Source organism: Urocitellus parryii, chromosome 5 (assembly GCF_045843805.1).
Source record: "Urocitellus parryii isolate mUroPar1 chromosome 5, mUroPar1.hap1, whole genome shotgun sequence".
Taxonomy (NCBI): domain Eukaryota; kingdom Metazoa; phylum Chordata; class Mammalia; order Rodentia; family Sciuridae; genus Urocitellus; species Urocitellus parryii.
In genome coordinates this window covers 159314699-159327476 of record NC_135535.1, presented here as the reverse complement: position 1 = coordinate 159327476, position 12778 = coordinate 159314699, and the positions used below count along the sequence as shown (strand labels likewise).

Sequence of the window (12778 nt, the reverse complement as noted above, 5' to 3'; positions counted from 1 at the left end):
TGCTGGGTGTTCTCTGGTATGTCTGCTTTCTTGCTGTCATCAGTCCCCTCCTGATAGTGTCAGACCTTCATGAGGTCACTCCGGGAACCGCCAGGCCTCTGGGACTCATTGCCCAGACCCTTGTGTGGGTCCCCCCACCCCAACACGTTTGCCCTCCTGGAGCCTGGCCTGAATCCTACCCAAGGCCAGCTGGAGGTCTTCTTGAATGGAGCCCCTGCCCAGCAGCCCCAGGACTCTGTGGGCACCATCCTGGCTGGGCAGCCACCTGTTGGGTGACCCATGCCACGTTCTGGGTGGGGATTTGTTCTGGCCTTGTTACTTTGTGTTCCTTTAACTTTTTCCTCCTCTCTGGGTTCCTTTTGACTGTTTCCTGGAGGAGTCATTGTGGGTCACTGCAGGGAGAGGCCCACACCCGGTCCTGTCCAGGTCCCCGCCCATGTGCACCATCACCCTGCCATCAGTGGGGGTAAAGGTGCCCGTGGTTAGAGACCTGAGCTGGGGTGTGCCATGGCTCGTGATGAGGTGGATTTGCCCTTGTGCAGCTGTGACACAGGTTCTTGGGGACCAGATGTCAGTAGTTGGAGGGGTCCTGGGCCCTGCCTGCTCGGGTGCTCATCTGCACTGCACTAAAGGTTTTGCGTCTGCTGAACTGGGCTCTGGCCTTAGGAGGCGCCAAAGCTCCACTGGCCCCGTGTTCCTTGGTTTTGAATGAGGTCCTCGGCATCTGGTGTGAGCCACCGGACCTGGGACATGATGCCAGATCCTGGGTGATGTGCGATGTAATGGGCCAGGAATCGAGCCTGTCACCTGAACCCCGTTTCCTCTTTCCTCCCAGGCTGTCGAGCATTGCAAGCGTCACGTGTGGAACTAGGATTCCATCTTGGAGAAGCCTCTCTCCCTCCTTGTGTGTCTGGGGTAACGAACGCACAGACCTGTCGGTCGTAAGAGCAGGACCCTCCTTTTGACCACCCCGATTTGTCTCCCTTATTGTAGCATTGCTGTCACGGGGGAGGTGTTTCCCCCCACCAACATAGCTGCTTCAGTGTCCCCTCTGCTGGGGGGACACACTGGCCTGAGGTCTTGAGCCACCCTCTCAGAGGGGCCTTGTTCTGAGCCCTGACAGGCTTGGGTGCTGGTAGGTTTGTGCTTCTGAGGTCACTTCCTGTCCCCTTTCCTGCTGTACAGAGCAGCCAGAGGCAGTTCAGAAGAATTAGGTGTTTTCAATAATTCCTATGGGGACAGTGCAGAGACCTTAGAGGCCGCTACTGGAGGCCAGTGGATGCGGTGGCCCCAGGTTGACCCTTGTTTTTGCTTTCCTGTCTTTTCCCGGGGATACCTTGTTTGGGGTTCTGTGGGTTTGGGTTGGGAGGGGAAATTTCACTGAATGTAACCTGCTGGCTGTACCTGGAGGTCCTGTGCTCCGTGGCAACCGCTTGCTCAGTGTCTGCTGGAGTCCTGCTTCGTCGTGCCTCTGCCCACCCCTGCCCCTGCTGTGGATTTTTTTTTTTTAATTTTCCCTTTCAAATAAATGTGGATAACAGCTCCTAAGTCCCTGCTTGGTAGAGAGTGGCAGGCAGGGTCTGTTGGGTGTGGAGTGGGTACTATTGTCTGGGCTCGGCCGCTGCCTGTTTGGCCACCAAAGCTGTTCTACTTCTGGTTGCCAAGAGACAAGCAGAGCAGATGCTATGAAATGAACTTAGTGGTTTTCATTTGTTTTGCACTAAAATTTCTGTGATTTAACAATAAAGTTCTGTTAACCAGATCTGGGCTTGAGTGTGTGATACCTTGCTAGAGGAGTTTGGTCTCTGCTGAGCTCTACGCCCCTGGTCCCTTCAGCACCCTTGGCCAGGAAAAGAAAGCAAAGTGGGTTCAAATTAAAACAAAGGCACTTGGTCCCCCCAAGTCGCAGGGCCAGCAGTGGGTCGGGGAGCACTTGAAGCCCAGGCCTGCCCTTCACCCCTGACCCCCATCTCAGGCCACACACAGGGAGGTTACCAGAGCCAGTGTATTGCCAGTCCTTTAAACAGACCATTCCAAAAACACTTCAGTGAGTTCCAGTTCAACAAAACCAAGGGGAAAAATACTGAGGGAATAACTTAATTTAAAAAAGGAGCACGCACACACTCCACATTCAGAACCCGAGGGAATGTCAGTCACTTCTCTCTATATGCTGGGCACATTTGGGAAGCCAGTGAGATGGAGAGAATGCTTATTGAACTTGACCTTCTTGTCTGTCGGATCTAGACGGTCAGCAGTCAGTGGGACTTGAAGTCGTGGCAGGCCAGCAGGGCTGTGGCTCTGGGTCTCTGTCCTGTGGCTGGACTCTTGCTGTGGCAGCCTGGCACATGGCCAGGGTAGAGCAGAAAGGGAGCCCCAGTGGCTCAGCTGAGCTGGCCCCAGACTCCTGGGGGCCCCAGCGGCCCTCCTGACCTTGTCCTTAGATACTTAGCATTTTTGTTTGGTTTTCTTAAAAAAATAACAAATTTTATGAAGATAGAGATCAGATGCTGGATGAGTGTCTGGCCAGAGTGGAATCTGAGCAGCTGTGAGGCCAGCCGAGGCTGCCCACGTGGTGCTGGCCCCGGACGGGCCTTGTGCTGGCTGCTGCCCCGAGGGAGCGAGCGGTTGGGGCTGCTGCTCACACCCGCAAGTCTTCCGAGTGGGTCACAGCTCCGTGATCTCCAGGGGACTCTCCATGATCACATCTCGAAGCTTGTGCAGGGGTGTGGATTTGGCGGATTCCGTGCGGGCGTTGCGCTCAAAGGCAGTGGCCTCTGCGGCGGTCAGCGTCTCCAGCGAGCGGCCCAGGCCCTTCTGGTCGTCCTCTGGCAGGCTGTTGAGGTCGGTGGCCAGCAGTGTGCCTGTGCTGCCGTGCACCACATGGATCCCGTCGGGCCCCTTGAGCTCCACCGGTGGCTTGTGGCGGAAGCGCAGGCTGCCCTGGCCCGGGCTGCGGTCCCCAGGCTCCTCCTCCAGCTCGGTCTGGATGAGCTGCAAGAGGCCAGGCCCCCAGTGGCTCAGCTCCCACAGTTCAGGGCCATGCTGGAGGCTGCCATCCAGGCCCCTCCCTGTCTCACACAGGGCCTCCCAGCTGTCCTTTGGCCTCCCACCTCCCTCCAGACTGGGTGCGCAGGGACACCGTGGTCATTTAAAACGCTTCGGCACATCCTCCGGGACATGGGCTCCTTGGGAAACCTTCAGATGCCTGTCCTCACTTTAAACATCCTGTGACACGGTGTGGTGTCTGGGCTTCTTATCAGGCTGGTTCCTGCGTGCCCAGCTCTGATAGTGACCAGGTAGCACGTGTTCACAGAATTGGGAGGGGACAGTGGTCAGGTTATTCTAGGGGCAGCGTGCACTCGGCTGGAAAACTGTGGTTAGTTCTAGTCTGAATTCGTAAATACTGACAGTCACTTCAGGTCCACGGGGCCCTTTGACCGTGATGACCAGTTTCTTAAAGTGACATCACCCCTTCCAGGGTGTCTTGGGGTTCACTGCCTCTGAGCACAACCATCCCTGGGAAAGACCCCCCCACCAGAGCCCGGAAGGTAGAAGTCCCCTTGCTGACTTCCACTAGACCCACACCCTGATGAGCTCCAGACGTCAAGGTAGCAGGAGAGAGCACCCCCAGGAGTGGGGCACGGCACACAGCTCCCTGCCCTCCCACCTACCACCCAGCTACCTCGGAGGTGGAGGAGTGGCAGGAGGCGGCTTTTTGCACCATCCGCTGTGCAAAGAGCTTTTTGAGCCGCAGGTAATCCTCCAGGACCACCTTCAGCAGCGAGCCCTGGGGGAGGGAGAGGGTCAACCCCCCACCAAGGCCCTCCACGTCTGCCTCGCCTGCTCACTCCCTGTGGGGGCCTGGGGTGCACAGGATTCGGGTCCCAGGATTTGGAGCAGGACCTGGGGACAGTAGCCAGAAGCTGCATGGGTCATGCTCAAGGCCACTGCAGGCCAGGGCAGCTCTGCATTGGCCCCGTGCCTAGGCCTTCTGGTGTTCCGGCCCCATGGAGGCCGGGGCTGGCAGATCTGAGGCTTTCCGTCTTTCCTCTGGAATGAGGTCCAGGTTCAGCCGGGGCTCTGGGTGCAGGGAGGGCTCACCTTGATGGGTCCCTCACGAATGATCTGGCCCAGCTTGGCAATGTTGTCATACTCCTGGATGGCAGCACGCAGGTACCGGTCATCGTCAGGCTTGATGGCTGCTGGCTCACGCCCAAATGTTCCCTAGAGGGAGATGCCACCCAGGCAGAGAGGTGAAGCCGCTGCCCTCTCCACCCGGCCTCTCCACGCTGCCAGCCACCCCCGCCCTGGCTCACGTGGGTGCGGGTGGGGCTGTTCCACAGGTCGGCGATCTCGCTCAGGTTCTCGGGCAGGTCATCCTCGTGCTCGGCCTGGGCCGCCAGCTCCAGGTTCCGGCAGAAGGGGTCTAGCCACACGGGGTTGGCTCTGCATTTGGGGAGTGGAGGGGGGTCAAGCAAGGAGAGCGCGCTAGACAGGTGCCCTCCCAGACGAACCTGCCCATCTCCCTGGTCTCTCAAACGCCATGCCTTCATGGCGGCCCCTGCACCAGTGGGTGTTCCTCCCACCCTAGGATCCTGCTTGAGCCAGACTGACATCTGTCCCAGTCAGCTTTGGTGGGGAGATCTCACTCTTTACCCAGTTCCCAAAATCTATGCCCTATATCCTATGCAGGGTGGGGTGGGGCAGGGGCCAGTGGACAGGAATCCAAACTCAGCCATGCAGTTGAGGGTGGAGAGACAGCGGTGATCAGCCCACCAGGGGGCGCCCACAGCCCAGGTTTCAGCCAGCACTTGGGAGGCTGCAGGGACTAGGTTCCCTTCCTAGCTCAGAGGGCCCGGCCGACTCACCCATCGAAGGAGTACTTGTTGGTGTTGGGCATGTCCATGATGTCGATGAAGCCACGGTTCCCTGCAGGGAGAAGGGTTGGGGCTTGGAGGGAAGGTGGGCAGCCAACCAGCTGCGGCTGGGGAATCTGGACACCCAGAGGCCCTCTCCTGGCCCTACTCACCTGCAGAGCCAGCCACGATGGCCTTGAGCTTCCTCTTGTGTCTGGAGAGAAGCAGGCAGAAGTGCCCATGAGGGAGGCTGGACTCACCTGGAACCCACAGCCCCGCCTGCCGCCGGGCGCAGGGACACTCACACGGTCCTGTAGTACCAGTTCATGAGGATGAAGAGCATGGCGGCCAGGAAGAGGAGGATGGCCAGGACGATGATCGCCATCTGTGGGGGAGAACAGGCCAGGCCTGAGCCGTGGGCTCCGGGGCAGAGCTGGCCCCGGGAAGGACGGGGCCCGTGGGGTACCTGCAGAGCAGACATGTCATCGGGCAGCCGGACAGAGATGGCAGGCTGCACGTCCAGGACGTTGTAATTCCGGAAGAGATTCCGCAGCTGCTCCTTGTTCTCATCAATCATCTGGATCACGCTGGATGGACCAGGGTCAGGGGCCTTAGTCCCACCTCAGCCACCCTCCAAGACCTTACCCCCCTCCCCACCCGCCGTCTCCTCCGCTCTGCCTGAGCCCCAGGAAGATGATCGCCCTGTGTGCACTGAAGCCTTGCAGGACAGAAGCCCCCTGCCTTGGAGCCGGGGTTCTCACAGGGTCCCTGGGACTTCCTAGGGGTTCTGTTGGGTCTTCACGATAGGCAGAGGCTCCCACCAGGCTCAGGAAGGGAGCTCTGCGCACCCCCCAAACTGAGTCCTTTTTCCTAGCCCTGCCCATGCCTGGGGGAGAGCCCACACAGTAGTCAGGTGTCTGTGTTTCAATGAGTCCCCTCCCAGTCCCCTCCCCGGGCCCCACCCACCGGTCCACGTCCAGGATGCGGTTGGTATCACGGTTCACCACGTGGATAAGCAGCTCCGTTTGCGCGAAGTTGACCCGGCCTTTCTTGTCCACGTGAAACTGGGGGAGAAGGAGCATTGCTGGGGAACCCTGGCAGGACCAGGGGAGGGGATAGGTAGGCTTCTTGCAGGAGACTTCCCTGCCCTACCTTACAGTGGACCTGTCACTACGAGTGCTCCCTGAGGACCAACCTCGGTGCCAACCAGCCCACCGCACGGGGCAGGTGCCATGTATTAGCCCCAGGGGGAGCAGGTCAGGCGGCAGGTACAGAGGCCCAGGAGAACTCCTGAGCCTCCCAGTCACGCTGGGAAACGACTCGGGCAGCACACGCACCCCTTCTTGGGCTCCTGACCTGGCCACAATGCCCCGGTCCTTGTGACCTGTCCCCAGCCCCAAGGAGGGTCCCATGAGCCACCTGCACATCGTCGGTGTTGACAATGGCTCCAGTGATGTTGGCGAGCAGGCGGATGAACTCCTCCTCGAACCCGCGCACGCGGTCGGGGATCTCATTAATGACGATCTTGACGCGCTGGTCGTCCCTCAGGATGTAGATGCCGATGATGGCCGTGTCATTGTGGCCTGCTAGGTCTCGGGCCACAATGTCCACCACAAAGTAGCCCGGGCTGTAGGCCATGAAGAGGTCGAAGGTGCGCAGGATGCCGTCCACGCTCCCTGTGGAAAGCCGGGGGGCGGCCCAGCTCAGGGGCCACCCAGTGCTCCCGAGCCCCCTAGGAAGGGTCAAGGGCCTGGAGACGCCCAGGGAGGCAGCTCGAGGGCTCAGCTGGGCAGTGAGCAATGCCCAGCTGAAGGGCCCTTGGCTCTGCTGACGAGGTCATGGGGTGGGCAGCCCAGGCTGCCCCAAGTAGCACTCTTTCTAGAGAAACTGGGCATTTCTGCTCTGAATGTGAGATCCTCTCATTTTCAACTATTCCAAGTTTTTACTGAAATTCTCTACAGACTAAAACATCTGTCGTCAGGGTGTGGTGCGCATGCCTGTGATTCCAGTGGCTTGGGAGGCTGAGGCAGGAGGTTGGAGAGTTCAAAACCAGCCTCAGTAACTTAGTGAGGCCCTGAGCAAAAAAAAAAAAAAAAAAAAGCTGGGGATGTGGCTCAGAGGTTCAGTGTCCTTGGGTTCAAACCAGGTACCAAAAAGGAAAAAAAAAGTTCAAAGCATCTGCCGCCTGTGCGGGCCCCAAAATAACACGTATGTGACCTTGACAATCCTTGCTGAGGTGCTGTGGCCACTGTGGGCTCCTCATCTGTCTAACTGGAGGAGGTGGCGTGTGAACTAGACCTTGGAGGGTGGGGAGGCACAGCTGAGGGCAGACATGGGTCAGGAGGCGTTCCAGGAAACGGCTCAAAGGCCCAGGGTAGACCTAAGGTTGGCTCAGGGGATGGTAAGCAGCTCAGCCTGGCTGGTCCCAGGGCCCTCAAGGACAGTAGGGGACTGCAGAGCCAGGAAGAGGCACTAGAAGATGATCTACCAATTCTGGGCGGCCAGGCCAAGGAATTTTCCTGGCATCCAGGTCTGGCAGCCAGATGAGTCTGCCAAGATGGGGGAAGGAAATGGGCCCACCCCAGGGGCGCCTTCCAAACCCGCCCCAGAGTCTCCGCCGTCCACAGGCAAATGCACAAGGAAACACGCATATTCCCAAGTGTGGCCTCCGACTTCCATCTCCCCAGTACCTGGCCCGCGCCCCGACACGTGCGTTTCAGATGCACGAATGGAAAGCAGGAGGCAGGTCACAGGAATGGGAAGAGGACGGACAGACGGATGCAAGAATGGATGAGTGAATGGTGGACGGGACAAGCAGCAAGAGCGAGCAAGTGGGCAGACGCAGAGGTGAACAGGTGCGTGGATTAGGGAACAGAAGGGCTGACATGACCGGCCGGGGCTGCCCGTGTCCTCGGGTGGTCTCACGGGCTCCATTTCCCCAGACTCCAGTCCATGCAGTGACTGAGGGCCACCCACGAGCACCCAGGCCCCTACCCATGGTGAAGACCTGACCCACGTCCTCGGAGTCGTTGGCCAGGGCCCGGAAGTAGTGGATGGCCAGGATGCCGTAGAAGACGAGGCTGTTGTTGCCGATGTCCGCGTCCAGGGCCAGCACCTGGATCAGCTCGGAGCCCACCTTGGCATCCGTGGCCACCCCTGTAAGGACCAGCAGGCGGCGTGAGTGTCAGGGACGAGCCACCGGCGACCTCGGGCCCCGGCTCCAGCCCCTGCACCTGCAGTGTATTCAGCCTTGGTGAAACGCGGCGGCTGGTCGTCGATGTCCTCCAGCACCACGCGCACCTCCTGCAGGGAGAGGTCGGCCACCAGGTCGAGGGCCGGGGAGGCTCCGCGGGGAGGCGTCCAGCTGCGGTTGCTGGAGGCCTTGACGATGAAGGAGAAGACAGCCTCGCGCTCGCGGTCCAGGTCCCGCAGCACCAGCAGGCGCCCGTCGGGCTGCAGACGGAAGTTCTTCTCCTCGTTGCCAGCTGAGGGTGCGACATGGCCAGGGTGAGGGTGCGAGGGCGCTTTGGGGTCATCTCCAGCCCCAGGGGCGGCGGCACTGGCTGGCCAGCCCCACCTGCTATGAAGTAGTACACGACAGCGTTGGGACCCTCGTCTGCATCCACGGCGCCCGTCACGTTGCCCACGAGGGTGCCGCGCGGTGAGTGCTCAGGCACCGTCAGCAGCTGGTACTGGGGACGGCCTTTCTGCAGAGGGAGGAGGACGTCATCACAGGAGCCAAAGGGGACCTTCCAGTGCCAGCCAGAGGGCCCTGGGCAGTGGCACTGAGGGATCACGTGGCCCAGGCCTCACGGGATGAGTGGCACTGTGGTGAAGGAGCCCTGCTCTCGGGGAGCCATCCAGTGGCACCCTCCGTGAGGACAGTGCTGGACATGGCGTGTTCTCTGAAGCGTCCCTGGCACCTGAGTGAGTGAATGGGGGGGCAGGTACACACTCCTGGGCACACACACAGGCTCCAGGGACACCTCATCTCCATGGGCACGTCATGGAGTCCACACCAGGGCCCTCAGCCCGGGTCCCTGCTCTCAGTCAGAGCCGATTTTCATGTTTCCTGCTCACGCTGGGGCGTGCACACACACGATATCAGCTCCGGGATCAGGCGCGTTTGCCTGACCTGTTTTCTGGGAATGGAACACTCCAGGCAGCACGCTACCTCCCCAGCCTTTTTTCATTTTTAACTTTGAGACAGGGTCTTGCTAAGTTGCTGAGGTTGGCCTCTAAGTTGTTATCCTCCTGCCCCAGCCTCCCAAGTCTCTGGGAATACAGGCGTGCTGCACCGTGCCTGGCTCTTTGTCCACTTTGGACCTCGGGCTCGTGCCTTGAAGTGTAATAGCTCAATACAGCATCACAGCCGCTCAGGGCAGAGCCGTTCCTTTATCAAAAGCATGCAGACAGACATTTTCTGTGTGTAGCCAAATGTGTGTCAGTGTGCACAGGGGAGTGTGTGTGACTGCCACGAGGGACAGGCAAGCTCACTGGAGGCCTCACGAAGAGGGGTTCGTTGTCATCAATGTCCTCCAGGGCCACTTGCAGCGGCTGCATGGTCTCATATGGCACCGGCTGGCCCAGGTCGCTGGCCACCAAGATGAGCTGGGGGCAGAGGAGCACAGTCAGAGGAAGAGAGTGGCTTAGGACTCCCGGGTGCTGTCCCCAGACAGGTCCCCCCAAGTCACTGCAGCCAGAAAGTCTGCCGGGGCCCTGGCGTCTTACACTGTACACCGCCTGCTTCTCACGGTCCAGGCGCTGGGCCGTCTGGATGAGGCCACTGACCGGGTCGATGGAGAAGAACTCCCAGTCGCGGTTGCCCGCGGTCTTCAGGAAGCTGTAGCGCACCGCCCCGTTGAGGCCCTCGTCCTTGTCCGTGGCGTACACCTCGTACACGTTGGAGTGCAGCGGGATCTCCTGCGGGGCACGGGAGGAGGGGGGCCTAGACACGAGAACCCCAGCTCCCAGGCCCCCTCGGAGTCTTGCTCTGATCCTGCCACAGCCAAAGGTCGTTGCCACCTCCCAGCGTCCTTGGGGCATGCCTGGTGGCTGGGATCTCTTGGATTCTCAGCATCCGACAGTTATTTCTCTCCCATCTCCCCAAGCCGAGGCCACTGTCCGCTAGGGCTAGCCTGAGACCCAGCTGTTCCAAGCTTTTTGAGGTGACCAGTGTCTAGGAGTTCCCATCCCCCGCCAGCCCACTGCCTGCCAAGGTTTAGGGGAATCCAAAGGTTTGGCCATGGCCACTCTGTGTCCCTCGTCTCTCCTGCTCTCTGTGCTACCCTAATCACAGGAACTCTGGGTGTCCCCGAGAAGCAGCATCCATCCAGTGGGTTTCCTGGAAATGGAGGACATGCAGACGGGGTGACATGGCAGCTAGAGATGGGCCACCTGGCTGGAGCCTGCTGCCGATTCACTGTGGAACCTGGATTTCCTTGAGGTAGATTTCCTTGAGGTAGGTCTAGCTCAGCAAGAACTTAACTGAAAGCACACAGTGACCCACAGGAAGGCTGCCCATGGCCAGAGAAAAAGAGCATATCTCCTCGCTTTTAATGGAAAAATTCTCAACTCGGTAAGGTTTCATTGTTTATCTCAGTCATGACGATCAGAAGTTCCAAGTGGCAGTTACATCTAATTAATAAAAAGTGGGGTGACCAACAGATAATTACTTTATAAATGCTGGTCGTTCAGGCTATTCAGGGGACATAAGTCTTCCCAGATACACAGCCCTCGAAGGGAACAACTTAGTAAATAGGGTCTTTAGTGTGGAAAATAAGAGATTATTAATTTATATCCTGAATTATTACACACACACACACACACACACACACACACACACACACACACACTTGAAGCAGCTGACAAGAATATATAAGATTGAACAAGTTAAAAATTTTAGGTTATAAAAGCTGGTCTGGGCGTGGTGGCTCACACCTGCAATTCCAGCTACTTGGGAGGCTGAGGCAGGAGGATCTCAAGTTTGAGACCAGCCTGAGCAACTTGATGAGACCCCCGTCTCAAAAAAATTGAAAAGGGGGGGCTGGGGATGTGGCTCAAGCGGTAGCGCGCTCGCCTGGCATGTGTGCGGCCCGGGTTCAATCCTCAGCACCACATACCAACAAAGATGTTGTGTCTGCCGAGAACTAAAAAATAAACATTAAAAAATTCTCAAAAAAAAAAAAAATTGAAAAGGGCTGGAGAGGTAGCTCAGTGTAGAGTGGGCCTGGTTCAACCCCTAGTGCCCCCCACCAAAAAAAAAGAGAAAAGAAAAAAATTAGCAGGAAGAGGGAGCCGTGGTGAAGTGTGCCCAGCCTCTGTAGCGGCGGTGAGGTGGGCGATTCCTTTGAGCTCCCCAGTGGGCAAAGCAAAGGGGATCCTTCAATCACTGTAGATGTGATGCCAGAGACGATGTAAAAGCAAATCACAAGGTGACAGCACAGTTTCCTAGAACTCATCCCTGGGAATATTTTCTTCTGGGGAAGCTCAAAGAGGAGAGGGCATGGTCTTAGCACTGACTTTGAGATGTGGAGACTTGAAGTTTGGGGAGCAGAGAGCAAATCAAAGACACCAGCTGTACCCACCAGCTGTACCCACCCAACTGGTGTGCTTTGGGCCTAGGTGCTTCGGAGTTGGCAGGAGGAACAGAGGTGAAGGAAGGCTCATTTAGACCAAGAGATTCCAGAACCTCCGCCGTCTCCCCTGTGCCTTATTTGGGTGCTCAGCGCCAACCCCGGGCTGCCTGCACTCGGTATCAGCAGGAGACCAGCCAGACGGAAGGGGCGTGTGCATTTATTTTAAGATCGGGGAACCGGACAGCAGGGGGGACTGTCCTTCGTAGACACCGGAGCAAGAATGGGGCATTTGCTATCATTAGTCTCATTTGCAGATCCAAAAGATTCAGAGAAGCCACTTGCTCAAGGTGCTTTGGCTGGTAGACAACAGAATTCCACTTGACCCCAAGATCTCGTGCTAGCACAGCCACACGACTGACCTGTCTGACGGTTGTTTAGTGCTACGTCATGTGGCCGGGCAAGCCTGCTCTCACCTGGCCTGCTCCCTCACCCCAACAATGAGGGCCCTTCCACTGCCCAGGCCCTGACGGCAAGAGGAGCAAGCCGGCTGGGTGCGGGAGGCCAGGAGTACCTCTCTGATGTGCAGGATGGTGCCGTTGGGTGGGCGCACGAAGACGGGGCGGTTGTCATTGACGTCGATGACCTCCACCAGGAGCATGGTGGTGCCCCAGAGTGGGGGCTGCCCCCCATCTGTGGCCACCACAGTCAGGTTGAACCTCTCGTAGGACTGCAGAGGCCGCTGTGTGGTCACCAGGCCCGAGTCCACGTCCACATGGAAGGCCTCTGGCAGACAGGGCAGGAGAGCAGGGGTGTGACTGGCCATGGGCCTTCCTGTCCTCACCCTCCTCCTGGCCGGCCCCTCCCACCCCACGATTCACCACGGGCGCCCAGGGCAGGCTCCGTACCCATGCCAGGGCCCTCGAGCGAGTAGGCCAGCTGCCCGTTGGAGCCCTCATCCTGGTCAGTGGCCATCATGGTGATGACCGAGGTGCCTGCTGGCTCGTTCTCATACACACTGGTGCTGAACTGGGGCTTGGAGAAGCGTGGCCGGCAGTCGTTCACGTCTAGCACTTGGATCATCACCTGGGGGGGTCAAGGCCAAGGGTCAGGAGCATCCTGGGGCTGCCTCCGGGGACCCAGTCACCCAGGAATCAGGCAGGTGAGGAAGGGAGGCACCGTCTTCTGATGTGTTCACATCTGGACAATGTACTGAACCCTGAGCCTCAGTTTGCCCAGCTGTATGCTGGGGACGACGGTTTCTCTCCCGGGTCCCAGCGAGGCTCACACTGCCATCTGCTGGATGTCGGTGCAGCGCCCGGTTCGAGGGAGCCCTTGGCAACCAGA

The 12778-nt window shown here is 58.7% G+C and overlaps 2 protein-coding genes across 2 annotated transcripts in view; one reads left to right on the top strand and one right to left on the bottom strand.

Moving 5' to 3' along the window:
* Positions 1–1762, top strand: part of Psap (prosaposin) — a 33527-nt gene extending 31765 nt beyond the window's left edge. The window contains exon 14 of the mRNA XM_077798346.1: positions 836–1762. Within this exon, the coding sequence (XP_077654472.1) occupies positions 836–871 (36 nt within the window). The 3' untranslated portion in view covers positions 872–1762. The remainder of the gene's footprint in view (positions 1–835) is intronic.
* Positions 1763–2664: 902 nt separating this feature from the next.
* The window catches only part of Cdh23 (cadherin related 23), a 338545-nt gene continuing 328431 nt past the window's right edge, over positions 2665–12778 (bottom strand). The window contains exons 53-69 of the mRNA XM_026405783.2: positions 12340–12517; positions 12006–12217; positions 9588–9779; positions 9354–9467; positions 8434–8563; positions 8090–8341; positions 7851–8012; positions 6276–6532; positions 5823–5920; positions 5323–5443; positions 5162–5241; positions 5030–5070; positions 4869–4929; positions 4317–4446; positions 4102–4224; positions 3683–3787; positions 2665–2991 (exon numbers count right to left, since the gene is read on the bottom strand). Coding sequence (XP_026261568.2) covers positions 2665–2991; positions 3683–3787; positions 4102–4224; positions 4317–4446; positions 4869–4929; positions 5030–5070; positions 5162–5241; positions 5323–5443; positions 5823–5920; positions 6276–6532; positions 7851–8012; positions 8090–8341; positions 8434–8563; positions 9354–9467; positions 9588–9779; positions 12006–12217; positions 12340–12517 — 2583 coding nt within the window. The remainder of the gene's footprint in view (positions 2992–3682; positions 3788–4101; positions 4225–4316; positions 4447–4868; positions 4930–5029; positions 5071–5161; positions 5242–5322; positions 5444–5822; positions 5921–6275; positions 6533–7850; positions 8013–8089; positions 8342–8433; positions 8564–9353; positions 9468–9587; positions 9780–12005; positions 12218–12339; positions 12518–12778) is intronic.